General features: G+C 51.9%; 1 protein-coding gene across 1 annotated transcript in view; it reads left to right on the forward strand.

Annotated features, from left to right (window-relative positions):
• Positions 1–3220: 3220 nt before the first annotated feature.
• The window catches only part of MMD2 (monocyte to macrophage differentiation associated 2), a 52601-nt gene continuing 28920 nt past the window's right edge, over positions 3221–26901 (forward strand). Inside the window, exon 1 of the mRNA XM_007447085.1 lies at positions 3221–3349. Within this exon, the coding sequence (XP_007447147.1) occupies positions 3303–3349 (47 nt within the window). The 5' untranslated portion in view covers positions 3221–3302. The remainder of the gene's footprint in view (positions 3350–26901) is intronic.

Here is a 26901-nt window from a genome sequence, read left to right on the forward strand (position 1 = left end):
GATGTCAGAACCATGTGCCATGGTGAGGTGGGTCAGCAGCGAGCAGGGCCGGACGTCCGAACGGGGGGAGGGGGGCGGGGGGGGCAGACCTGGACCCCAGGCAGGCCCCAAGGTCGGGGGCCTGAGGCTTGTCCCCCAGCCCCTGCTGTCCCCGGAGCCCACCTGTCTTCTCTGTCGCACGCAGTCCAACCCCGACTCCCGTGCAGGAATCAGGCCCTCGGTTGCTATAACAACTGGATCCCAGCCGTAAAAATAGTAACTTGTTTTTTATTCAACTTCTGTTGCTCTTGGAGGAAAAGAAAATCCATTTCTAGGCTTGTGTTTCCTTTCGGGGGTCTCCTCCAGGGCCCTGCTGAGCCCACAGCCAAGAGCTGCTTGAAGGTCGACCGCAGGTGGGGGCCAGGAGGAGGCCAGTGGACCAGGACCCAGGGGAGGCCCAGGAACCTGGGGGAGGCCCAGGAGCTGGGGGAGGCCCAGGAGCCGGGGGAGGCCCAGGAACCTGGGGGAGGCCCAGGAGCTGGGGGAGGCCCAGGAACTGGGGGGAGGCCCAGGAGCTGGGGGAGGCCCAGGAACCTGGGGGAGGCCCAGGAGCTGGGGGAGGCCTAGGAACCTGGGGGAGGCCCAGGAGTTGGGGGGGGGCCCAGGAACCTGGGGGAGGCCCAGGAGCTGGGGAGGCCCAGGAGCCCGGGGAGGCCCAGGAGCCCGGGGGAGGCCCAGGCCACCTCTCTGTGTGTCTCTGCTCGGCCTCTGGGGAGCTGTGGTTACCGGCAGACCCCCCGAGCCTGGCCTGGCCACCCCAGAAAGTGTGGGGCTCTCACCTTTGAAAAGCCAGCAGGGCCCTTTTTCTGGAAGCTGGGGTTGAGGGCTTTGGAGGAGGTCTGGCTTGTGCCTGGGACAGGTGTGTCCTGGTGCGGCTGACAGTGAGGCGGGGGGCAGAGTTTGGGGGTCAGAGCAATGGCGATGGAGGTCAAGGTCGGGAAAGAAGCCATGATATGCAGGGCTCGGCCTTACCTGACTCAGTTTGACTTTGGGCTCCTGGAGATCTAAGAACTCATTAGAACAGGGGTTTTGTGGTGGGCAGTAAGCTCAGAGCCTGCAGAGCTGGGTTTTGGGGCAGGTCCTGCTCCTCAGGCTGTGCGACCTTGGGACAGTGCCCTGGCCCCTCTCAGCCTCCCTTTCCTTCCTCTATATGACGGGACAGGAGGTGCTATAGCCACCACAGCTGTGAGCCTCACCCTTCTTTTTTTTTTTCGGTACGCGGGCATCTCACTGCTGTGGCCTCTCCCGTTGCGGAGCACAGGCTCCGGACACGCAGGCTCAGCGGCCATGGCTTATGGGCCCAGCCGCTCCGCGGCATGTGGGATCTTCCCGGACCGGGGCACGAACCCGTGTCCCCTGCATCGGCAGGCAGACTCTCAACCACCGCGCCACCAGGGAAGCCCTCCTCGTCCTTCTTAACCATGACTCCTAGTAAGAAATAGATCTTCCATCGCAACCAGGACCCAGATGTATACAAACAGAAGTTTCTTGAACGTGACGTGTTCTCACTGCATCTTTTTGACTTCACTTTGTTTTGAAATGCTGCTCACCACGCCCTAGGTTGACTCCGCGATCTTCTGGTGTCGTGCTGTCCCGTGGAACTTTCCACGATGCTGGCAATGGTCCGATAAGGTAGCCCCTTGAAATACGGCTAGTAACCAGGGCACTGAATTTTCAGTTTTATTTCGATGAACTCAACGTAGACGTAAGTAGTTGCACGAGGCTGGTGGTTATTGTATTGGAAGTCACAGCCCTAGCAAGTCCAGAGAGCAATTCGAAACCCACGGCGCTAAGGGATCTTTCCAGCTTGACCCACCCAGCCCCTCCTCACCGGCTGGGCTGGGACCCTGACAGACCCTCTGGCCCACGTGTCCATCCCTTGGCCTTCCACTCATGCCAACCTTGACCTCAAGTGCACTTGGCCAAAACCTGACTCATGATCTCCCCTACTCCTGTCACCGCCCCCCTCCCTAGGTGGCACCAGTACCCACCCAGCAGGGCCAGCCAGAAACCCAGGGGTCACCCCCCACTTCTAGTCCTCCATCAACAGGGTCTGGTGGATTTTTACCTCCTAAGCATCCCTGGATCGCTTCTCTTGACCATCCCACCCCCGGCCCTGCAGTGGCCTCTGAACGCATCTACCTGCAACCCTTCTGGTCCTCACCAATTCCAGGTGTGTGTGCCCACCGTGTGCCCAGCATCTGGAGTGCAGAAATGAATTTGATGGAGTCCTTTTGTCTTTCTCCTTCATCTTATTCTAGCTACCTTGGGGCAGAGGACGTGGGTGGGATTATTTTCTGACTGTGTAGTAGGATCTCAAATAAATCTTGTTATAAAAAGTAGCAGGGAGCTGGGGCTTGGGAAGGGAAGGGAGGGGAGGGAAGGAGGGGGAGGTGTGTGCGTGGGAAGGAGGGACCTGCCCTTCTGCTCGAGGACCTGTCTTTCCACATCAAAGGCTGTCCTGCCTTCCAGCAGCCCCCAGGGTGTCACCTCTTCCAGTAGGTGGCTTCGCATAGCGCATCGCCCACGCCAAGGTCCCCTAAAGGAGAAAGCTGAATTTTGTAAAGATGAGGGGCAGGGTTTGGGGGCTGGGGTGGTGGTGGGCACATCCTGGGTACCTGGCGACCAAATGCCCATATGCGTGTGCCCCTGTCTCAGGGTCGTGAGGGTCCCCAGAGTCACAGCCTCTGGGAATTAGGGGGTTCCCCAGAGGCTGCGCCATCCTCTTGGGGCCGTCGCACCTCGCAGGGACGCAAGGCGGGGGCGGAGGGGGGAGTGTGAGCTACAGGTAAGCTCTGGGGCCGGCCACGAGAGGGGCCGCAGGGCGGGCACGCGGGCAGGGTCCCAGCCCCCGCCGCGGGGGACAGCGGGGCTCCGTCTAACAGGCAGTCTTCTCGCAGGAAAAACTACGGGACGAGGGGGCCCGGGGAGCAAGGAAGAAGGGGCTGCTTTCGGAAGCTCCCCCTAGGCCTCCAGCCCTCCCCCAGGGTTCCCTTCCCGCAGCCAGGCTGGGAGGGGTCGGCCCCGCGCGGGGAGGGGGCCGGGGCTGCGGGGACTCAGGCGATTGGCCCGGAGTCCCCCCGCCCCGCCCGCCACCAGCTGCTCGGGATTTGGCGTCGGCGGCTCCGGGCTCGGCTCCAGCTCGGCTCCGCGCGCCCCAGGCCGCCCCCGCCCCGCGGCCGCCGACCTGCTGCTCCGGCGCCGCGGCCTCTTCAAGCTGCCGCGGTCGGGGCCCCGGGCTGGAGGCTGATGGAACCGCCGCGATGTTCGCTCCGCGGCTCCTGGATTTCCAGAAGACGAAATACGCGAGGTGAGCGGGGGTGGGGAGCGCGGGCGGCGGGTTTCTTCCCGCGCCGCCAGCGCGCTCCCCCAGCCGCCCCGAGGGTTCAGGGCGATACATGGACCCTGTCCCCGGCCGGAAGAAACCGGACACGAGACGTCGTGGTCTTTGTGAGTCTCCTCGCGCAGCTCTGCGCCCTGGACCCGGGAGGAGCGCCTCCGACTTAGCGTGGTGCCCTGGGGCGAGTCGCTTCACCTCTCTGAACCTCAATTTCCAGGTCTCAAAGGCGGGGATAATGAGAGTCCCCACCCCTGCGGTCCCTGCGAGGATTAAGTGAGATGATCCCTTGAAAGCACTTTGCACGGGCTCAATCGCTATTCTGCGCTTTTGTTAATGATAAAAGGCGTTGGCCCGCACCGCCCCAGCGAACCCCCGCCCACCCCTGACCGCCCTCATAGCAAGCAGGAGGAATGGGTAAGGAAACTGAGAAACAGGACCAGGACCTAAACATCTTGGCCTTTTCATAGTGGGAAGTCTGGTCCCACCTGAACCTCAGTTTCTTCTTCTAAAGTGGTGATTTCAGATTGCCAAGTGGAAGCCAAGGTCTTGTCGCTTTGATTCCCAATTAAGGGGCTGGGGGGAGGGGAGGGAATATTAAGTTCCTCTAAGATTTTGGCGGGGTGGGCTTACCTGAAAGCTGGATGAAAACCCTTTTCTAGGATTGCCCCTTCGCCCCCAGGAGTCTTGGGCGAGGACCCACTGCTCTGGGTGTGCAGCCTTAGGCGTCGGCCTCCTGCCCGGGGCGGGGGGGCGGGGAGCCCGCCTTCACCTGCTCTTACCCTCCCACCAGGCCTCCTGCCTCCGTGGGCGGAGTGGGCAGGTGGTGAGTTGAGCTGGGTTGACATCCTTTTTGCTGTCACACCTACACAGCTCATTGTCTCCTGGCAATTGTTGAGGGTCCCTGGTCCCATGAAGTCTCTACAAGTTGCTGTCAGATGGAGCACAGCTTGACCCCAGAGGCCGGGCTGAGCTCTGCTTCAGGGCGGGAAAGTGGGGAGGCAGGACTGGGTCCTTTCCCTCTCAGTCTCATCTCTGTTTCCTCTGGTGGGGGGGGCGTTGTGTCTCCTTCATGAAGTTGGGGAGTCCCGCTGGAAAGGGGTTGCTGGTGGGAAGGCCCGGAGGAATTCCTGTGGTGTTTCTGTTGGAGGGAAGGTGGGAGGGGCTGGCTGCACAAATCTGCGAGGTCTCGTCTGGTGTGGGAACTTGGACTTTCAGAGGATTGTTCTCGAGGGTCCTGTGTGCTGGTGTGAGATATAAGTTGGTGGAGTGTTCACTCGAAGGGAAGGGAGAAACCCGGGGCTGGAGACTTCAGATGCGGGGAAGGAGCTCTGTCCCACACCTGCTGTGTGACCTTGGGTAGGCGTCTCAACCTCTCTGGACCTCTACTGGTTAATCCGTTAGACAGGAGGGTTGGTCTAAATGATCTCTAGATTTTGACACTGGTGCTGCTCCCGCTGTAACTGGAATAGAGCTCTCCAGCTGGGCTGAGGGCTGGACCATGAACCATTTCTTTCATGCTTGGGCTGATGACCCTTCTACAGGTGATGAGTCCAGTGAGGAAATGGAATGCATTGATTAGAACTATTTCTGTTCCCTTCCTCCTTGTGTGGCCCTTACTACCGTCCAGTCCACATATTAGGTCCTTAATCAAGGCTTTGTGATCGAGTGAATTTAATAGTATGACCCAGACCTGTCCAACAGAAATAGCATGCAAGCCACAGAGGTAGTTTTAAATTTTCTCAGAGCCTTTCAGGTAAATGTGTGGCTAATTTCCCATCTCACTGTCATAAGAAGGTGAAAAGAAACAGGTGAAATCAATTACGAGAATATATTTTAGTTAACACCTTATATCCAAAGGATATTCAATATGTAATCAATATAAACAAATTATTCATAAGATATTTTACAGTTTATTTTCAACCACAAGTCTTCAAAATCTGATGTGTTTTATACTTACAGCCCATCCCAATTTGAACTAGCTATATTTCAAGTGCTCAGTAAACACATGTGGTCAGTGATTGTCATTATTGAACAGGACAGGAATGTCCTCCAGGGTGAGAGATGGGTGTTTGTCTTAGTTCTTTCAGGCTGCCATAACAAAGTACCATAGACTGGATGCCTTATAAACAGCAGAAAAGTATTTCTCACAGTTCTAGAGGCTGGAGGTCTGAGATCAGGGTGCCAGCAAGGTCGGGTTCTGGTGAGGGCCCTCTTCCAGGTTACAGACTGCCAACTTCTTGTATCCTCATAGGTGACAAAGAGACGGAGCTAGCTCTTTGGCTTCTTCGTATAAGGGCAGTAATTCCATTCATGAGGGCGTCACCCTTATGACCTAATTATGCCCAAGGGTTCTACCTCCAAATGTCATCACACTGAGGGTTAGATTTCAACCTACGAATTTTTTTTTTGGAGGGGGGACACAAACATTCTGCTCTTAACACTGCTCCTGTGTGACGTTGCAAAAGATGCTTTCCGTCTCTGAGCCTCTGTTTCTCAGTGGGTGGTTGTACCAACTGATCTTTAAGGTTCTCATCTCGAGTCCTTGAATGGTTTATCTACATCCAGAAACATACTTATCATCAAGCTATAGGAACTAAAGACTGTAGTGTTGGTTCAGGGCTAGGCAAATTGACCAATGGAACAGAACAGAGAGGCCAGAAACAGATTCATGTATATAAAGGCATTTGACTTTTGACAAAGGCTGCCTTGCTGATCAACCCAGTTAAGGATGGTCTATTGAATAAATGGTACTGAGACAATAATCCAGATGGAAACAACGAAACTGGAGTCCTACCTCAAACCATACAGAAAAAGCATTTCTAGATGGATTAAAGATTTGCAAGTGAAATTAAAAAAAAAAGTTGAAAACTTTTTGAAAATTTGAAACAATATCTTTTGGATATCATGCTAGGTAAAGATTTCTGAAGGCACAAAAAGTTCAAACCATAAAAGATTGATAAACTCAACTACATTAAAAATTATGAATTTTTATTTACCACAAAATGCCAGGAAGACAAGAGAAGACAAGCCACGAACTTGAAGGACATATTTGCATTTGCAACATATTTAACCAACAAGTAATTAATATCCAGAGTCAGGAACTCCCTGGAGGTCCAGTGGTTAGGACTCAGTGCTTTCACTGCAGGGGGCATGGGTTCAGTCCCTAGTCGGGGGACTAAGATCCCAAAAACTGCACGGCACGGCCAAAAAAAAAAATTAAATAAATAATAATATCCAGAATCTATAAAGAACCACAATAAGGAAAAGACAGCCCAATAGAAAATGTAAAAGGAGAGTCATTGCAGGAAGGGAGAACACAGATGAGCCATAAACATGTGAACAGCTGCTCGCTGGCGTTGGTGATCGAGGAAATGCGAAATAAGAGTCCATGGGACGCCATTCTTGTATTCAATATATGAGAAGTCTGACACTACTATTATAACTACTTTGGAAAACAGAAATTACCATGTAAACTTGGACATGGCCACTCTCTTCTGGGTGTGTGCGCTAGAGAAATTCTGCACATGTGTGCCGGGGGAGTTGGCCCAGGATCTTCTCAGCAGCACTGTTCAAGGTAAGCGAGAGCTGGAATCAGCCCAGAGGTCCACGTTGATGGAACAGTATGTATCCGTGCAACGGAGTAGTAATCCTGCAAAGGAAAACAAGCCCAGTCCCAGGCAACGTACGGATGAATCTCACAGACGTGTTTGAACAGTAGCAAAACACAGAAAAAAGCATGACTCCAGTCACGTAACACTCAAATCCCAGTAAACTGTGTCGTTTAGGAATGCAGAGAAAAGTACGTGAAAAGTGAGACAACGATGATTCCAAAATCAGGTTAGTGGCTACCTGTAAGGGAGGGAGGGAAAGATACACAGGGTGCTTGTGGGTCCTTGTAATTCTTAACTTGAGAAGAAAAATAAACTGGGTTCTGCGTGTCCTAGAAGGCAGCGAGGTCTCACGTTTCCTGGGTGAGCCCCACGTGGCGCCACGTCACTGCAAGGAAGCTGGGAAGTGTAGTCCACCTGTCTGTCTGTGCCCCCTGCTGCTTCCATGTCCAGAACAGCACCTGGCACCTGAGCAGTTACCCATCAAAATCCGTTGCATAATACTGGCTGTGTGACTTTGAATGAGCGAATTAACCTCTGAAGACATAGGTGCCCTCTTTGGCTTAATGCGATGTGACCTTAAACGTGGGCCATTGTAAAATAACATTATGGTTATAAATGTAACACATGCTCCTTGGAACAAAGTTTTTAAATTATGGGAAGTAGGTATAAAGATGAAAGCAGCAGACCTTTAATCCCATGGTCTGGAGATCATCACTGTTAAATGTGTTGACTTTTCTTCCAGGCTTTTTCTGTAGATACTCTATAGCTAGCGTTGTATTCTAATTTTTGAAAATTGACCTGCCATAATCCCGTCTCCTTTGTCTTTCATAATGGCTTGCAACCTCAGCTTAAAGGGGGCTTTTGCTTAATATTCCATCTCGTCATCACACCCTGCTTTATTTTATTATTTCCCACTTTTGGACACTCAAGTTGCTTTCTGGATTCCGCTTCTGTGCACAACGCTGCAGGAGCATCTCTGCAGCACATACCTGATCCATTGTCAGTTCTGGGTATTGGCCTGGTGCTGTGGGTCACCAGGTCCATGTGAGGCTCACCGACGGCCCAGACTATAATGACTTGGTTGGGGACCTGCCCCCTCCCCTCTCGCAGCGCAGTTCCCGCCATGGTGTTTGGAGCTGCTCCTAAGGCCAAAGATTGGGTCCCTTGGGCTTCTCTGGTGGTGCAGGTGGTTGAGAGTCCGCCTGCCGATGCAGGGGGCGCGGGTTCGTGCCCCGGTCCGGGAGGATCCCACATGCCGTGGAGCGGCTGGGCCCGTGAGCCATGGCTGCTGAGCCTGCACGTCTGGAGCCTGTGCTCCGCAACGGGAGAGGCCACAACAGTGAGAGGCCCGTGTACCACCAAATAGCCCAGTGGCACTTTCTACCCTTTGCATCTTAAAGTAGGGGCCTCAAGTAATGTTTAAGAAACATAATAAAAGTGGCATCGAAAAAAAAAAAAAAAAAAAAAAAAAAGATCGGGTCCCACTCCTTCCATGGTGGGGTCCTTGGGAAATATAGAAGGAGCCAGGAGCCTGTGCTGTGATTCCACCCTCCTCTTGGTCGGCTTCTTTCGTGCAGGGGACTTTTCCCCTGAGCCTTGCTTTCCTCCTTGTAAGTGAGGTTAATAGGTGGGGTGGTGGCAGTGGCCCTGGGAGGGCTTCTGTAGGGTTAGTCGCCGTCCTTCTATCTGAGGTCCCTTCACAGCCACTTAGGACCAGTCCTGCACCAGCCGGGACTCTGAAATTCTGAAGGTCACCGGTTTCGTAAACGTTTGTGCTTCTTGAGGTGATTAAGATGAGGTATGTGAAGCATCTGGCGAGGTACCTGGTCCACAGCTGGTGCTCCAGAGCGGTGGCTACTTATGTCATTGTTATCCAGTCTGTCTCTTTCCAGAGAGGATTCGCGGCAGTTTGTAACAAGCAAGTTTCTCAAGATCCATGGGGCCGTCGGAGAAACCCTTCCGTCTTGGCAGAGCTTTCTCTGATGTCAGCAGGTGTCTGCGTGGCTGGAGAAGGGGTGGGAGGGGAGATGGGGCTCATGGGTGCTTTTGCCTTGCTGGGCTACCTGGGACACGGTCGGCCCAGGGCTTCATGGAGGAGGGGGAGATAGATGACCCGCACTCCCTGTACATCGTCTCCTCTGATCCTTGGCAGTCCTGGGAGTAGCTGCAGTTTCTAGTCCTGTCTGGTTCGCCCGAGGCCGTAGAGCAGTTGGTAGGATTCACACCTGGGTTTGTCTGGACCCGCTTGTCTGCCTCCCCCCACCCCCACGACCCTGGGGAATAATCATCGTCATCACCCGCAGCTGCAGGGTACGTGTCTCACACCCCGAGTCTCTACTCCCCACTGGACGCGGGGATTCGAATTCTGAGCCCTCCCTGCTGCGCTGGCCTCCTTTGTTCATTCACTGACGGCCCCGCCCCACATGCAGTCGGGCCAGAGCAATGTCCCCGCGGAAGCCCACCTGCCAAGTAAAAAACCAAGCTAACAAGCTTCTCAACAAAATGGGTTCTGTCCTCCTTCCGACAACTATACTTCTATGGTGACAACATTGAACACTGTAAAACAGTGGCCGTCATCTGATTGAAGACTGGCTAGCATCAGAGACAGCTGAGGGGGCTTCCCTGGCGGTCCAGTGGTTAAGACTCCACACCTCTGCTGCAGGGGGCACGGGTTCGATTCCTGGTCGGGGAACTAAGATCCCACATGCCGAGTGGCGAGGCCAAAAAAAAAAGAAAGGCACTTGAGTGTAGTTTATTTTTACACGCGTCTTTGGCATTCGTTGCTGGGCAGCCTTGCTTGGATGAGTAATAAATACATAATTTATTAATTATTATGTATGTCATATGATTTATTTGATTGATTTCATTGCAGCAAAATCATTATTTATAGTCAAGATTCTCACTTATATTTGGGTTCTGTTAACAGTAATAATCTAAAGGTGTTCTGTCTGGGACTGTAGCCCTTGCCACCTGTGGCTATTTAAAAGTAAATCTTGGACCTTCCCTGGAGGTCCAGTGGTTAAGACTCTGTGCTCCCAATGCAGGGGGCATGGGTTTGATCCCTGGTCGGGGAACTAAGAGCCTATATGCCATGCGGCCAAAAAAAAAAAAAAAAAGGAAAATCTAAATTTATTAAAATAAAATTAAAAAGCTATTTCCTCAGTCGCACCAGCCACATTTCAAGTTCTCTATAGTCACATGTGGCCAGCGCTGCTGTATGGGACAACACAGACATTTAACGTTTCCATCATTGCAGAAATTTATCTGGAAGGGCACTAGTCTAAAGGATTCAAATGAAAAATGTAATTTTAAAAACCCCACAAATGTAACTTAAAGCAAATGTCAGAAACTGAAAAAAGTTAAATGATTTTTAATTCTAAAATATTCAAAAACTTCTATTAAATTGAAAAGGCAAAATACAAATTAAGGTGAATAAGTATAACATTTTATTTAAAGTCAAACAGTATTTAAGTAAAGCTGAAATATTTTATTTGATTTTTTTGAAAATGTGATTGAAACCTATCATATGGAAATGAAACTGTTCACATCTGGAGTTCAATGTCCACCTCGTTGCCAACATAAAAAAATAGGTAGGAAAAAAAAAAGAATAGGTAGAGAGCAGGCTTATGATTGCCAAGGGGCTGGGGGGAGGGAGAGGGGTGGACTGAGAATTTGGGGTTGGTAGATGCAAACTATCAACATTTAGAATGGGTGAACAACAAGGTCCTACTGTATAGCACAGGGAGCTATATCCAGTGTCCTGGGCTAAACCATAATGGAAAAGGATATTAAAAAAAGAATGTCTGGGCTTCCCTGGTGGCGCAGTGGTTGAGAGTCCGCCTGCCGATGCAGGGAACACGGGTTCGTGCCCCAGTCTGGGAAGATCCCACATGCCACGGAGTGGCTGGGCCCGTGAGCCGTGGCCGCTGAGCCTGCGCGTCCGGAGCCTGTGCTCCGCAATGGGAGAGGCCACAACATGAGAGGCCCGCGTACCGCAAAAAAAAAAAAAAAAAAAAGAATGTCTGTATGTGTAAAACTGAGTCACTTTGCTGTACAGCAGAGACTGGCACACATTGTAAGTCAACTATACTGCACTTCAGTTAAAAAGAAAAGAATAGGAATTATGTCTAATGCAAGTTACCTCTAGTCCTGCACATATACAAGTTCAGGAGTGATATGAATTCATTAATATTCCACGTGTTTCTCAGCTGCCATGTGCACGTACTGGGAATTCCAAGGCAATTCATGAGTGTCTCTGAAACCTGGAAGTGAAACAGGAAGAGAAACAAATTGATGCTTGAGGTTATTGGGCTGTGACTCTTTCTTGGGCATCAGCCTATGGCGTTCATGCTGTCTTCAGAGTAAGGCTTTCGCGGATGAATGGCAGTCGTCGCTCCGTACCCGCGGGGGGGGGCGGGGAGCGGGGATCAGGGAGCCGATTTAGTTCCAGGACTCCCGCGAATGCTGGCATGTCCGCGGATGCTCCAGTCTCTTGCGGGTGTTCCTCCGTATTCGCGGGTTCTGCATCCGTGGATTCAACCGTCCTCGGATTCAGTCAGCAGCGGATCACGTAGTAGTTTCCACCCCAGGTTGGTTGAATCCCTGGGATGTGTAACCCACGGATGGGGAGAGTGACTGTAGTTTGTCTTTTCTCTTACCCAAGCCTGCCTGCTGCTCACGTCTTTCTGGTTGCCAGTGCCAGCAGTGGCATCACCCACCAACCTGCACAGCATTTGGATGCAGTCAGTTTTTTAAAAATTATGGTAAAATATGCCTAATGTAAAATTTACTATTTTGACCATTTTTCAGTGTACGCTTCGGTGGCATTAAGTACATTCACCTTGTTGTGCAGCCATCACCACCATCCGTCTCCAGGAGTTTTTCATCTTCACAAACCGAGACTCTGTCCCCGTTAAACACTAACTCCCCCATCCCCCTCCTCCAGCCCTTGACACACACCCTTCTACTTTCTGTGCCTATGGATATGATTACTCTAGGGACCTTGTATGAGTGGAATCCTACAATACTTGTCCTTTTTATGTCTGGCTCCTTTCACTCAGCATGTCTTCAGGGTTCATCCATGTTGGAGCAAGTGTCAGAATTTTCTTCCTCTTTTAAAAAAATTAATTTTATTGAGGTATTGTTGATTTACAATGTTGTGTTAATTTCTGCTGTACAGCACAGTGATTCAGTTATACGTATATATATATATATATATATATATTCTTTTTCATATTCTTTTCCGTTATAGTTTATCACAGGATGTGGAATATAGTTCCATGTGCTATACAGTAGGACCTTGTTTATCCATTCTATACATAATAGTTTGCATCTGCTAATCTCAAACTCCCAATCCATCCCTCCCCCACCCACTCTCCCCCTTGGCAACCACAAGTCTGTTCTTTATGTCTGTGAGTCTGTTTCTGTTTTGTAGATACGTTCACTTGTCCTATTTTAGATTCCACAAATGAGTGATATCATATGGTAAATGATAGGGTATTTCTCTTTCTTTTCTCTTACTTCACTTAGTATGATAATCTATAGGTCCACCCATGTTGCTGCAAATGGCGTTATTTCATTCTTTTTAATGGCTGAGTAATATTCCATTGTATACATGTGCCATATCTTTATCCATTCATCTGTCAATGGACATTTAGGTTGTTTCTATGTCTTGGCTATTGTAAATAGTGCTGCTGTGTACCTAGGGGTGCATGTATCTCTTTGAATTATGGTTTTGTCCAGATATGCCAAGGAGTGGGACTGTTGGATCATATGGTAACTGTGTTTTTACTTTTTTGAGGAAGCTCCATACTGTTTTCCATGGTGGCTGCACCAACTTAAATTCCCACCCACAGTGTAGGAGGGTTCTCTTTTTTTTCCGTGTCCTCTCCAGCGTCTCTTATTTGTAGACTTTTTGATGGTGGCCATTCTGACCAGTGTGAGGTGATACCTCATTGCAGTACCTTCCTTTTTAAGGCTGAATGATGTTCCATTGTATGAATTTGCACCCACCTTTTGTTCCAAGGACACAGAACAGGAGATGTGAAGCAGTACTTGCCGGGTCCTGCCCGTGTTATTCACAAAGTGAACGTCCAGGGTGACAGCTCACACTGCCAGCGATGAGTGCTGGATCCCCCGTGACCAAGGTGCTCAAAGTCTCCCTAACAAATTAGTCTGTGTTTGTGAGAGCACGACATCTAAACCCTGATCCACACATACAGATCCATAGCATTGGCATCAGCTAGCGCTTGTTAGAAATGCAGAATCTTGGGCTCCACCCCAGACCTATGGAATCAGAATCTTTATTTTCATAAGCTCCTTCAGTGATTCATGTGTGCATGAAAGTTGGAGAAGTAATGGATCTAAAGAGACAGGCTTAGGGACAGAGTCCCTCTTGTTTAAGGGTAGTACTGCCTGAACATTACTCTAATAGGATTATTAGGGTAGGATACATAGCACACCTAGTGTCAGCCTTCCCTTGTGCCCAGGGCAGACATCACTAATCGATCATGGGATTCAAAATCATTCTTCCCTTTGAGCAGAGGGAGCCTCTGATGCCTCAACCCGGGACTCCTGGCCAACAGAGAAGCAAATCAAGAACACGGCCAGGTAGGTGCAATAAGTGTGGATCGAGATTTGGGTGGACTAATTCCCAGTGTCTCAGACTGCTTCTCTGCCACTAATTTTTTTTGTTAATTGCCACCACAATAATGACATCCACCATTTCCTGACCATTTTGTATGTTCCAGGCTTTGCTCTAGATGCCGTGTGCATTGATTCTAATCCATTCTGTACCCTGCCAGATAGGTGTTATTGGCCCCATGGTACAGATGAGGCTGACGGGGAGGCTGGTCTGATGGCAGGTGAGAGGGACAGCCAGCTCTAAACTCAGATCTGTCTGACCTCCAGTCTGAGCTTTTGCCGATTCCTCCCTGCAGGGAACCCAGCCCTCCCTGCAAGGATCCCCGTGCTGTCAGAGCTCCCAGGCTGAGGTCCAGACCTCTTCAGACCCCTCCCTGGCAGCCCCGGGGATCCGTAGCCAGATGAGTAGAAGGGCCACTGGAGTTGACCACGGAGTGCTGGCTCAGCTCACAGAAAGTGTGAGTGTGGACAGTGCTCACCGTGACTAAGTGAAGTTATTTCTTAAACAGCAGGGCACCTGAGCTTGTTACAGAGTTTAGTGCGTTTAGGGCTCCAAGGGAGCCGGAGGCCAGGTGCCCCAATAGATGCCTCAGTGATTCTCTGGGTGTTTACCCCGTTCTCCGCGTTCACCATCTCCTTTCCTCACCCTTGTCTTTGTTGGTTTCCTTTGCCTCCCAGTTTCTGCCTTCTCATAACCTCAGTTCCTTCACCTCTGTTGCTGTCTCCATCCTGCCCCACATTTGAACTGCTCCCTTGGCTGTCTCCCCACGAACCTGGGGCAGTGGAGAGAACAGGTATGTCCTCTCCACGTTACCTGGGAGTGGATGGCACATAGTAAATACAGTAAGTCCCCTACAGAAGAACGAGTCCCGTCCCGAGAGTGTGTTTGTAAGTCCAGTTTGTTCATAAGTCCAACAAAGTTAGCCTAGGTACCCAACTAACAATCGGCTACATAGTACCGTACTGTAATAGGTTTATAATACTTTTCACACCAATAGTACATAAAAAATAAACACAAAAATAAAGAAAACTTTTAAAAATATTTATTTATTTGGTTGTGCTGGGTCTTAGTTGCAGCAGGCAGGCTCCTTAGTTGTGGCATGGAGACTCTTAGTTGCGGCATGCATGTGGGATCTAGTTTCCTGAGCAGGGATCGAACCCAGGCCCCCTGCATTGGGAGCACGGAGTCTTATCCACTGTGCCACCAGGAAAGTCCCAAGAGAACATTTTAAGTCTTACAGTACAGTACCTTGAAAAGTACAGTAGTACAGCACAACAGCTGGCACACAGGGGCTGGCATCGAGTGAACAGGCAAGAAGAGTTACTGACTGGAGTGGGGAGAGGAGGTGGGAGATGGTGGAGCTGAAGGGTCGTCGGCAGTAGGAGATGGAGGGCAAGCTGCAATTTCACTCTCGCCTGACGTTGACGGCACAGGTTCTGGTTCCTTGCTGGATTCAATTCTATCTACCCCCTTGAAAAAACGATCCAGTGATGTCTGGGTAGTAGCACATTCACATCTTTGGAAGTTCGCAACTTGAAGGTTCATGTGTAGGGGACTTATGTACTTGAGAACTGGAAAGTAGAATTTCACCACGGGTGGCTTCTGTTGTCGGACCACCTGGGTCTGCCTCGGGGCTCCTCCCCTTAATGGCTGCGTGATCTCGGGCATGTTACATGGCCTCTCTGTGCCTTGGCTTCCTCTTCTGAAAGACGGGGCATAATAGTAGTGCTGATCTCACAGGGTTGATTGAGTCTCTGAGCTTCCGTTTCCTCATCTGTAAAACGGACAAAATAATTGACCCTCATCAGAGAGTTGTTGGAGAACTAAATGCAGAGCATGGCAAGTGCTTGGCCCAGAGCCCAGCATGCACTGAGTGTTCTGACAGTGTACTGTTCGTCTTGGTCCCATCACTCACCCACCGGGCACCCTTGGGCTGGTCACTTAGCTTCCCTGGGACTCAGGTCCTCCATCGCTGCAGGAGGGGTGGCCCAGGTGCATACACATGTCCGGGTGTGGGGTGTGTCCCTCTGGCCGCAGAATGGACAGTGAATAACTCTGAATGAAGCAGAGTCATTAGGGTTACACTAAGAGAATGAGTCATCTTGGGACCAGGTCCCTGCACCTTCAGTCCTGCTTTTCAGGGAAGCAGGAGCTGCAAGATGGTGAAGGTCAGACCTGCGGGGTGTGGTCTGCCCTTGAGCTCCCATCTTCCACCCCATGATGAGGTTCCCCCTCCTCCCCAAATGTCCAGCTGAAGGAGTCACCAAGGGCACAAGGGCATCTGGGCTGGGGTTGTCTGGAAGTCGCCGCCATGTGGGCGGATCTCACCACCCAGAAGGCGGAAGTGCTGGAGGCCAAGAGGGGGCTTGAAGGGAGCAGCAGCCCTGCGGGTTGTGTGGCCCCGATTTTAATAATTACCGCTTGGGTGGAAGTCTGTAGTTGGAGGTGGGGCAGGAGAGGGAGGGAAGGGAGCTGGGTCTGTAGTGTGGCGTTGGGCCACGGTGAGGACAGCCAGGAACACGTTCCCCGCCCTTGCCGCGGACACCTGGCTGCACCACATGGAAATCTGTTTCATTTGTTCGTTGATTAAGCAGTAATTGCCGCGTGCTGTTGGTGTGCTGGGCGCTGTCCCGGGTGCTGGGGATACAGGGCTGACTCTGTCCTCGTGGAGCTCACATTCTGGTGTGAGAAACAGACAACAGACAGATAACTGTATGATAGAATTTCAGGTGGTGACGTGGCCAGGAGAGGGTGTGAGGGGCAGGGTCGGGTGACACGGGGATAGTGATGCTTCCCTCATAGGATTGTTCGGAGGAAATGCATGTAAACTGGCACACAGTGGGTGCCGATTAAATGACAGGTTGGTGCAGCGGGATTGGGGTGCTAGCAGCTGTGCTGGGCTCCCAGGGGAGCTGTCCTTTCAGCACCAGCAGATCTCAGTTTATTGCCCTATGCCTGGACTGCAAACCTAAGCTGACAGATGTGCAGGGAGACTTAGGAAGTGACAATTGTCCAGAAACCCCACTCCAGCAGCAGTGCAGACATGCACCTTCAGATTCATCCAGACACAGCCCACCCCTCCAGGTTTGTCCTAAGTCCTCGTCTCAAGCAGGGGAGAGTCTGGCAGGCCCCGTGTCATTGATCGCCCTTCCCCAGCCAGACTGCAAGCTGCTTGGAGCAGGCGTGGGCTGGGGGCTGTTCAGACACCCTGTGTACCCTGAGGGGCCAGCATGGTCTGGCATGTGGTGGGCATGCCTGACTTGTCCACTGGTTGGGGACCCACAGTTGGTTAGGTGGTTCACTGATTCATTCAGAAACCTTGGTGAGGGACTTCCCTGGTGGTGCAGTGGTTAAGAATCCACCTGCAAATGCAGGGGAAACGGGTTCGAACCCTGGTCCGGGAATATCCCACTTGCTGTGGAGCAGCTAAGCCCGTGTGACACAACTACTGAGCCTGCGCTCTAGAGCCCGCGAGCCACAACTACTGAGCCCGCGTGCCACAACTACTGAAGCCCGCGTGCCTAGAGCCCGTTCTTTGCAACAAGAGACGCCACTGCAATGAGAAGGCTGCACACTGCAACGAAGAGTAGCCCCCGCTCGCCGCAGCTAGAGAAAGCCCGCGTGCAGCAACGGAAGACCCAATGCAGCCAAAAATGAATAAATAAATAAATTAATAAATTAAGAAAACAACAACAACCTTGTTGAGAGCCAGGGCTGGGGCACCAAAATGAGTCCTATGCAAAGCTTACCCCCTCCCCTCCAGAAGCTCATAGTTTAGGGGAGGACTCGGTCTGCTAATAATATGTGAGCAAGTGCATAATTGAGATATTGATAAATATGCTGGAAATGTAGGTATGGTTTCTGCTTGAATGCCTGGGTAAGAAAGGGTTTGAGGGTGACATTGAGACTTCCGGTTATAAGTAATGAAGCCTCAGTTTGAACTGGCTTAAAGCAAAGAGAGAGAAGGAGAAAGAGGAGGAAGGGGCAGTGGGGGAGTGAAAAGAAGGGGAAAAAGTCGGTACTCAGAAGTGAAAAGTATGTGGGTTCAGGTACAGCTGGATCCAGGGTCTCAAAGACGACCAGGCTGCCTCTCTCCATCTCTGGGCTCTGTTTCCTCTGGTGGCTCCATTCTCTGGACTGCCCACAGTGCTTACGAATGGAGAGTTTCCTGCAGAATCCTTCGGGATCACCATAGCCCTGGAGTTGAGTCTTCTTGTCCTGGCTTGGATTTTGTGCCCATTCTCGGACCTGTTGCTGAGGTCGGGGAAAAGACTATGCCAGATCTAGGTCACAGCCCCTCTTTTGGAGCTTGGAGACGAGGAGTCAGGCATGACTTGGGGTTGAGGTGGGGTGCAGCTCCACCTGAGCCTGATGGAGTGCTAGCGGGGAAGGGATGGCCCCAGACGAAAGTGGGGCCATTGACTGCGTGAGGGATAGATGCTAGATAGGCAGAAGCCACCCGTACCCTCCGTAGGGCAGGAGAGTCTGCAGAGAGGTTGGGGCATTTGGGTGGACCCTTCAGAATGAATAGGAGTTCTCCAGGGAGGCAGAGGAGGTGATGGAGGGGGAGGCCATTCCTGGAAGAGGGCAGAACTTGGAGGGGGAGGTTCAGGGACACCAGGGGAGAGTTGGTGACGCTGGCCCTCAGGCCATGTGGTGGGGAGGTTGCCAGCTCCGGTCCCCAAGGGCCCTGGGGTGCGCCCAGCAGCTGACCTTTCTCCAGCAGGCTCCGTGGCACCGTTGAGGCTGATTTATGCTGAGAGTGTCATGACTTGGGTTCCGGCAGGGGAAGAATTCAAGGGAGGGAGGGTACTTCAGAGACTGCTGTGGCGATGAAAGTGGGGAGCTTCCTGGGATTCCCAAGGGACTGGGCTGCCGGAGCTTACTGGGGAGGGCTGCTCATCTCATTTCCTGGCTACAGGCGGGTTACTCGCCCATATGCCCCTTTACCCCAAAGCCTTGAGTGCTTATTTCCTCAGTCCCAGGGTACTCTCTTATGGAATGAGGTTAAAAAATGAAATCTAACCTTAAAAAGGAAGGGCATTCTTTCCTTTTAAAATTTATTTATTTATTTTATTTTTGGCTGCATTGGGTATTTGTTGCTGCGCACGGGCTTTCTCTAATGGTGAGCGGGGCCTACTCTTTGTTGCGGTGCACGGGCTTCTCATTGTGGTGGCTTCTCTTGTTGCGGAGCACGGGTTCTAGGTGCACGGGCTTCAGTAGTTGTGGCACATGGGCTCAGTAGTTGTGGCACGCCAGCTCAGTAACTGTGGCGCACGGGCTTAGTTGCTCCGCGGCATGTGGGATCTTCCCGGACCAGGGCTCGAACCTGTGTCCCCTGCATGGGCAGGCGGATTCTTAACCGCTACGCCACCAGGGAGGTCCCAGGAAGGGCATTCTGATACAGGCTGTAACATGAATGAACCTTGAGGACATTATGCTAGTGACTGTAATAAACAAAATGCTATTACTGCCTTCTGCTAATAAGCTAACAAACAAAAGGACAAATCTTGTGTGGTTCCATTTACATGAGGTCCCTGGAGTCAATTTCATGGAGACGGAAAGTAGAAGGCTGGGTGTCAGGGGCTGGGGGAGGGGGCTGGGGAGTCAGAGTTTAATGGGGACAGAGCCTCAGTTGGGGAAGATGGAAAGGTTCTGGAGATGGAATGTGGTGATGTTTGCACAGCAGTATTAATGTGCTTAATGCCACAAAAAGACACCCTTAAAAATGGTTAAAATGGTAAATTTTATGTTATGAGTATTTTACCACAATTAGAAAATTTATGAAAAATAAAAGCTAGTTGAAAATGGTGGGCTTGGGACTTCCCTGGTGGCGCAGTGGTTAAGAATTTGCCTACCCATGCAGGAGACACGGGTTCGAGCCCTGGTCCGGGAATATCCCACATGCCACAGAGCAACTAAGCCCGTGCGCCACAACTACTGAGCCCGCATGCCACAACTACTGTAGCCCGTGCGCCTAGACCCCGTGCTCTGCAACAAGAGAAGCCACAGCAATGAGAGGCCTATGCACCCCAATAAAGAGTAGCCCCTGCTCTCCGCAACTAGAGAAAGCCCGCACGCAGCAACGAAGACCCAAGCAGCCAGAAATAAAAATAAATAAATAAATAAATAAAAAGAAAATGGTGACATAAGCAGGTCAGTTATTAAGTGTAAGAGGAAACAAAAATATAAAGGAACATTAGCATTGATGCAGTCTTATTTAATAAGTGTCCTGCAGACTTTACCAGTTGCCATATCACTGTTTCAGTGGCCGCTTGCCGGCAGCAGGATGACCGTCCTGTCACTGTGGTGTTTTAACCTTGACCCTTGGTTCAGTTGGCATGCACCACGTTGCTCTCTGTAAAGTTACCATTCCTTTTGGTGATGAAGAGCATTGCGGGAAGGGGAGTGTTTTGAGATCATGCAAATATTGCATTCCTCCTATTATGAAAACTTCTATTCAAAAAGTAGAGAGACTAGTATAATGTAATAACCCCATAGCCTAACAATGACTAACAATTTCTAATTAACATTTATGACCATTTTGCCACACTTCATCTCTTTGCTTTTTCTCTGCCGACAGTTAAAGACAAATCCCAGGTGATGTGTCAGTCCACGTCTCTAACTGGTGAGGGTTAATTCTTCCATAACCACCAGACCCCATCACACCTGACGACATGGGCAAAACTTCCTAGCGCTGTCGAGTGCTTGCTGTGGGGCTAGCATGGCTGAGGAGCTGAATTGTACATTTTATGTAGTTTTAGTGAGTTTCCATTGACTTAGCCACACATGGCCAGTGACTGCCAGAGTACCCTGCACAGCTGCAGAGCCTTATCACCCTCAGGGTGACGATCTTGGCAAGAGAGGCAAGAAACTTCGCACTGCATCTCCCCAGGAGGCAGGAGACATCTGACTATCCCATTTCTGGTGATGCTGAGGTTGATCTTGGGGCCAAGAAAGCGATGCTGTGTTCCCTGGATTTGACCACCCTGTCGCTCAGCAGCCTCTCACCAGCCTTCTCCGCATCCGTTGGTTCCCCTTGTCTGAATCAATGATTTCATTAAGGGTTACAGTTTTGTGATTTTTCAGGAGCCGCTCTTAAGGAAAAAGATCGTCACCCCAAGCACCTCTGCACTTGGTGTACCAAAGTGGTGGGATCTTCATTATTATCTAAGACAAAACCAGGGGGTTCATTTCTTACAAAGAAAGGCCTTGGGGGAATGGACCAGTCCCTGTTCGTAGTGGAGATATTCTTAGGATGTGCGGGTGGTATTTCAGGGTTGTGTGCACAATGTATGTGCGTGTGGGTGCGTGTGCGTGCACCTGTGTGCATTTTGCTTCAGAAACATGTGCGTCTCTGGGGGAATCTGTTTCTACCTGAAGGCAGCTACCTTGTTGCCTGGTCACGGGAATCCTGGTCACGGGAGATGGAGCAGGGCTGGGGACCAGCTTTGGGGGAAATCCCAGGGCCCTCTGCTTTGGAATTGGGCTCAAACCTGCCCTGTGATGGCACCCTGGATGCTTGGCCATGGGCAGGGCTGGGCTGTGCCAGGCTGTGTGTGGCACTGTGTCGGCGGGGATGGGACATTCCCAGGCCTCTTGCACGTTCCACGAGCCCTCGAGCCGCCCCTCCTTTCACGGGGAATAGTACTAGCCTGGAGAAAATGATTTCCTGTGAGAGGATCCGCCATCCCAGTGTGCCCTGTCGTGCCGGCGGGTGGATGGAACGGCTCATCTGTTGGCAGGTGGTCCTCCTCGTCTCTGGAGTTAGAGCTGCTTTCCGTACAGCAAGCCAAGGGCTGAAGGTCCCTTGGGAGTGGTGGGGGTGGGTAGGGGGAGGTATTTGCTAAGTTTCTTAAAGTTCCTCCTGGTGGATTGGGGTTCGGGGTGTGTCTCCTAGAAGGCGTGTTCCGGGTGTGGCCCCTGCAGGGTGAGGAAGGTGGTTGTAACCCCAACCCGGCATCAGGGAGGGGAAAGCTGCAGACATGCGATGTGGCCAGGAGGCCACGGCACCCCTGGTTTAGGGGATCGTGGGTGGATGGGGCAGTGACCTGTCCCTTTCAGAGGCAGTGGTAGCCGGCGGGTGTGAGTGAGCCTTGCAAACTGTGAAGTGCTGTGCAGATAAGCCTCCTGGGGTCAGCAGCGGCCTCAGCTGGGACTGGGATCGTTCAGAAGCAATATTGTTTCTTGTCCAGAGCACTTGTGGCTGGTACCTTCGGGGTTTTACTCTGAGCTGCCGAGAATCCGCCTTCGTGTGGGTTTCCCCAGAATCAGACCTGGGGACGAGGATGCAGGGACAAGGGGTGTATCTGGGAGCTGACCCCAAGATACGGCAATAGGGGAGCGCGGAAGTGAGCACAGGGGAGGGCACGCAGCCGCTAAAGGGTTTGTAAGAAGCGGGTTGCACTGTAGGCACTCGGAGCTTAATTAGTTCTGCTTGGGAGACACTGGGGGACATGGCTTGAAGTCGTCTCCGCTGAGGGCAGGGGAGCGGGGGCATCCATCAGCTCCCCCCTGAGTCACTGGTGGAGGCTGATTTCTCGGAGCGCTAGCTCCCAGGCTCCTGCAGCTGCAGCACAAATCCCCCAGGTCAGAGCTCTCGGGCTTGGGGTCTGCACGCCGGGGAGGGGGATGGGCATTCACAGCATTGAGGCAGTGGGTCGACCACCAGGCTTGCATCAGCCCCTGGTTACAAAGATTGTGGAGATGGAGGCCCACCCCGGGCTTCTGGTTCGGAAGGTCTGGGTTCCCATGGCATCTCCTCATCTTGTTATCTTCTGGGAGCTTCCTGGTGAGGCAGGCAGGATGGGGTGGCCCCTGCTTCAGAGGCGTGGACCCTCATTATGCCAGAGGGGAAGAGCCCTGGGGAGGGTGCAGGGCTAGGGGTGTCTGGCCCCAGCTGTGTTGGGTCAGTACCACCAGTCACGCACCCCCAGGGGGCGCCATTCACGTGGGATGGCGTGTGTTCTCTGCTCCCGACCTGCCAGAGACCCTGGCCCTTTCCCCTCTTTCCTTGGCTTCCCCTCCTGTTCCCCTCCTGTCTCCCCACTGGGATTTTGATCTCACAACAGTTCTGAGCTGGCCCCAGCCCATGGACTGTTTCTCCCCGACTCTGTTTCCCAAAGACAGAGCCAAGATGCTGTCTGCCATCCAGGAGGAGCTGTGAATTCATGAATGGACACAAAGAAGTGGCCTGGGACCAAGCTGGAGAAAGGGGGAGGCTCAGAGGCCCGGGGCCAGCTCTGCCCTGGGCTGCCCTTGCTTCTGGGGGACAGACAGACCCCCCCTTTGTCTCCTGGACAAATCTCTTTAGTCCTCTGTCCTGGGGATTCAGGGCTGCCACTGCCAGGCACTGGCCCAGCCCGGAAGGGGCGGCCGCAGCAGTTTTCCTGAGCCTGGGCTCGTTTGGGAGAGCAGGACTGCTTTTCTCTGGGGGCTATGCACCCCAGCCCGGCCCAGACCAGAAGGGGAGGGAGAAATTGCAGAAGCTCTGAGCCTGGGCCTGGCTGCTCCAGACTGCAAGCCGGGGAGCAGGACGGCAGAGGAGCATCTGGGGTGCGCTTGGCTTGGAGGGAGGCCCAGGTGGTGGGGACAGGGCAGGTGGTCAGCAAGCTTAGGCCCTGCCCGGGGCTGCCCATAGAGGCCCCAGGGGATGGTGTAGGAGGCACACCTTTTACAGACCCCTCCCAGACCTGGCTGGTAGGCGCCTGGGGCTACTCCGTCTTTTAACCTTTTATCGAAGTGTAATTACAGGAAAAGCGTGTGCCTGTCCCTTACGGCTGGAAAACTGAACACACCCCTGGCACCAGCACCCACAGCAAATCACTCAGTGTTGCAAGTTGCCAGGAACCCCGTCACGCGCCCTGGTCACTGCCTCCCCGCCTCCAAGGGCAGCCGCTGTCCTGGCTTTTATCCTCAAAGACTCCTGGTGCCGGTTCTTGAAGGTTATATAAATGGAGTCAGAGAGCCTGTCCTGTTTGGCACCAAGACTGCGATGCACCCTTGTCTCTGAGTGCAAGGCGTTTGCCGCTTCTCTCTGCAGTCTGGTTCCATGTGGGACCCTCCGCAGTGTGTTTCCATCCTGCCCTGGACGGGCAGTTGGGTGGTTACCAGAACTCTCTTGGGGAACAGCCTCTCCCCTGTCGCAACTCAAATGCTGTAGGTTGGGGAACGTTTGGTCTCGAATACTGATTTCAGACATAGAGCTGCATATTTAAAACATTCTGTTGTAGTAAATGAACATTGTAGCCAGTCAAGCAGCACAGAAATAGAAAGAGAAGAAATAATATTTCCTCCCTTCTCCCCAGGCTCTCCAGTGGGGTTTCCATTCATACCTCCTGCTTTTCTAAAGCAGCAAACTGGCCCTGCCCCTGGAATCGTGTGACCTTGAGTGGCCAGGGTCCTGGCTGGATTAACCCATGTGTCTGGAGTCTGTCTATTCCAAAAATTCTGAAGGTTTTAAAAGACTGGAACTGTTCCCAACTTGTTACCTCGAGTCTAAACAACTTAGTAAATGCTCGGAGATGATTGATGATAAGGTTGTTTGCTGAGCATCACCTGTTGTGTGCAGGCTCTGCATTGGGTCCAGGAAGATGAAGCGGAATCAGGGCTAGTCCCCTGGTTTGCAGTCTCGGGGCCAAGGCAGACCAGAGCACCCAAATATGTATAATTGTGCTACAGTAGGGGTCGCACAAGCAGCTGTGGGAGTCCAAAGGGGACAGCCACTCTCTCTGCCTAGGAATGCTGCAGGAAGAGAAAAGAGGGAAGGAGATTCCAAACAGGCAACTTAAGCAGTGGCATTGAGGTGAGAGAAGGCAGTTTACAACCCAGTCTGGATGGGGTGTGAAGGTAGGGATCAAGGAAGAATTTTCAGGGGAAGGGCCTTTTGACCTGGGCTCTGAAGGCTGAATAGGAGTTTACCACCTGGAGAAGAGGGAAAGGGGCTTTTAAGTAGAAGGAACAATGTGTGGAAGGCCCAGAGGTGTGATGACTGTGGGCCACAGGGAGAGCTTTCCTGGGGTGAGGAGAAACTGAAGGGAGTGAGTCAGGGATAGGAAACAAAGGAAGCAGATCCCCCGGGAACACAGGGTCTTTTAGCCCATGCAGAAGCTGCCTGGCATTTCTGTTCTTGGCCTTGGCACAGGCCTTTATGCTCTGGGTCCGCCAGGGCTTTGCCTTGGTCATTGGGATCTGGGAGTCATGGTGTGGACTGTCCAGCATGGGAGGGATTGACAAAGCCAGGGTTCAGGGGGACTGGGGTCACGGATAACTTGTGGCCAGGGCTGCTCTGACCACTGGCCAATGAGGTGTGGGTTTCAGGAGCTGGACAAAGGCTCTGTCCCTTCTCTTCCTTCGCCTCCAGCTCCACAGCCAGTCCCCCTTCCTGGAGAGGACGGTCAGATACTTTACACTATAATGTGAAAGACTGATGGCAGAACCTTTCCTGTCAGAACTATGGGCAGGGCTGAAAGGGAAGGAGACTAGACGGTCTCAACAAGGAGTCAGAAGGTCTGGGTTTTGCCATCTTAGCTGCACCACTTCTATCTTGTGGCTTCACTTCTCTGAATCTCTGTATGAAATGACAAGCATCATCTCGGCTCTGCTCAGTTTACAGCGTCCTTGTGAGGCTCCGAGAGGGGGAGGAAGTGAAAGCACTTGGGTAACTCTTACACCAGGGATGGCTGCCTCTCGCCCGCCTGGTACCCGTGGCAGACATTGCTAATTCATCATCTAGATTCGTTCGCAGAATCCTTTTAGCACAGCACTCCAGGCAGCCTCTTATCAGTGGACCAGAATTGCCGTGTGAGTTGAAGCCCGTTTGCTGCCCCTGCTGAGCCCAGTGTTCATTTTGTGGTCCTGGGGTCCAGGAACATTCCCGTTGTGTAGCACCTGGCACCATCTGGGGGGGCCCATCATCCCCTCCCTGCTGGGCTCTTTCCCCCAGCCCACTGCTTTTCAGGCTTGCCTGTGCACCGGAATCGCGTGGGAAGTTTAAAAAATACCAATTCCTGGACACCACTCCCCATACCGCGATTCTGTTTTAATTGTCAGGGGTGTGGCCTGGGCATTGGGATTTTTCAGATCTCCCCGGTGATTCTTTTTTTTTATTATTTTATAAATTTATTTATTTATTTATTCATTTTTGGCTGCGTTGGGTCTTCGTTGCTGCGTGCGGGCTTTCTCTAGTTGCAGTGAGCGGGGGCTACTCTTCGTTGCGGTTCACAGGCTTCTCATTGCGGTGGCTTCTCTTGTTGTGGAGCACGGGCTCTAGGTGCACTGGCTTCAGTAGTTGTGGCTTGTGGGCTCTAGAGCTCAGGCTCCATAGCTGTGGCGCACGGGCTTAGTTGCTCCGCGGCATGTGAGATCTTCCCCAACCAGGGCTCGAACCTGTGTCCCCTGCGTTGGCAGGCGGATTGTTAACCACTGCACCACCAGAGAAGTCCCTGGTGATTATGTGCAGTAATGTTTGCTCTGGCCCCTTTCTCCACCCTGCTAGGTGCTGATGTCGCTGTTGTCCTGGGCAGCGCAGGATTCTGGGGAGAGGGTAACGATGGCACAACCTGAGACTCAGCTCGTGTCACTTTTTGCTGACATGTTAACAGAGGGTCTTCGTATGCACATAGCTTTGCCTGTGGCCTGAATTTTTCTTTTTTTTTGTAAACTATACATAACATAAAACTTACTCTTTTAACCATTTTTAAGTGTACAAATCAGTGGGATTAAGCACATTCACATTGTTGTGCAACCATCACCACTATCATCTCCAGAACTTTTTCTTTTTCCCAAACTAAAGCTCTGTCCCCATTAAACACTAACACCCCCTCCCCCTCCCCCAGCCCCTGGCAACTGCCATGCTACTTACTGTCTCTATGAATCTAACTCCTCCAAGGACCTCGTACAAGTGGAATCCTACAGTGTTTGTCTTTTTGTGACTGGCTTATTTCACTCAGCATCATGTCCTCAAGGTTCATCCATGTCATAGTATGTGTCAGAATTGCATTTCTTTTTAAGGCTGAGTCATATTCCATTGTGTGGATGAACCACATTCTGTTTATCTGCTCAGCTGTCAACGGACACTTGGGTGACTTCCACCTTTTGGCTGCTGTGAGTAATGCTGCTCTGAAAATGGGTGTGCAAGTATCTTCAAATCTCTGCTTTCAGTTTTTTTTTTTTTGTGGTACACGGGCCTCTCACTGCTGTGGCCTCTCCTGCTGCGGAGCACAGGCTCCGGATGCGCAGGCTCAGCGGCCATAGCTCATGGGCCCAGC

Source organism: Lipotes vexillifer, unplaced genomic scaffold (genome assembly GCF_000442215.2).
Source record: "Lipotes vexillifer unplaced genomic scaffold, Lipotes_vexillifer_v1.1 scaffold625, whole genome shotgun sequence".
Lineage (NCBI taxonomy): Eukaryota > Metazoa > Chordata > Mammalia > Artiodactyla > Lipotidae > Lipotes > Lipotes vexillifer.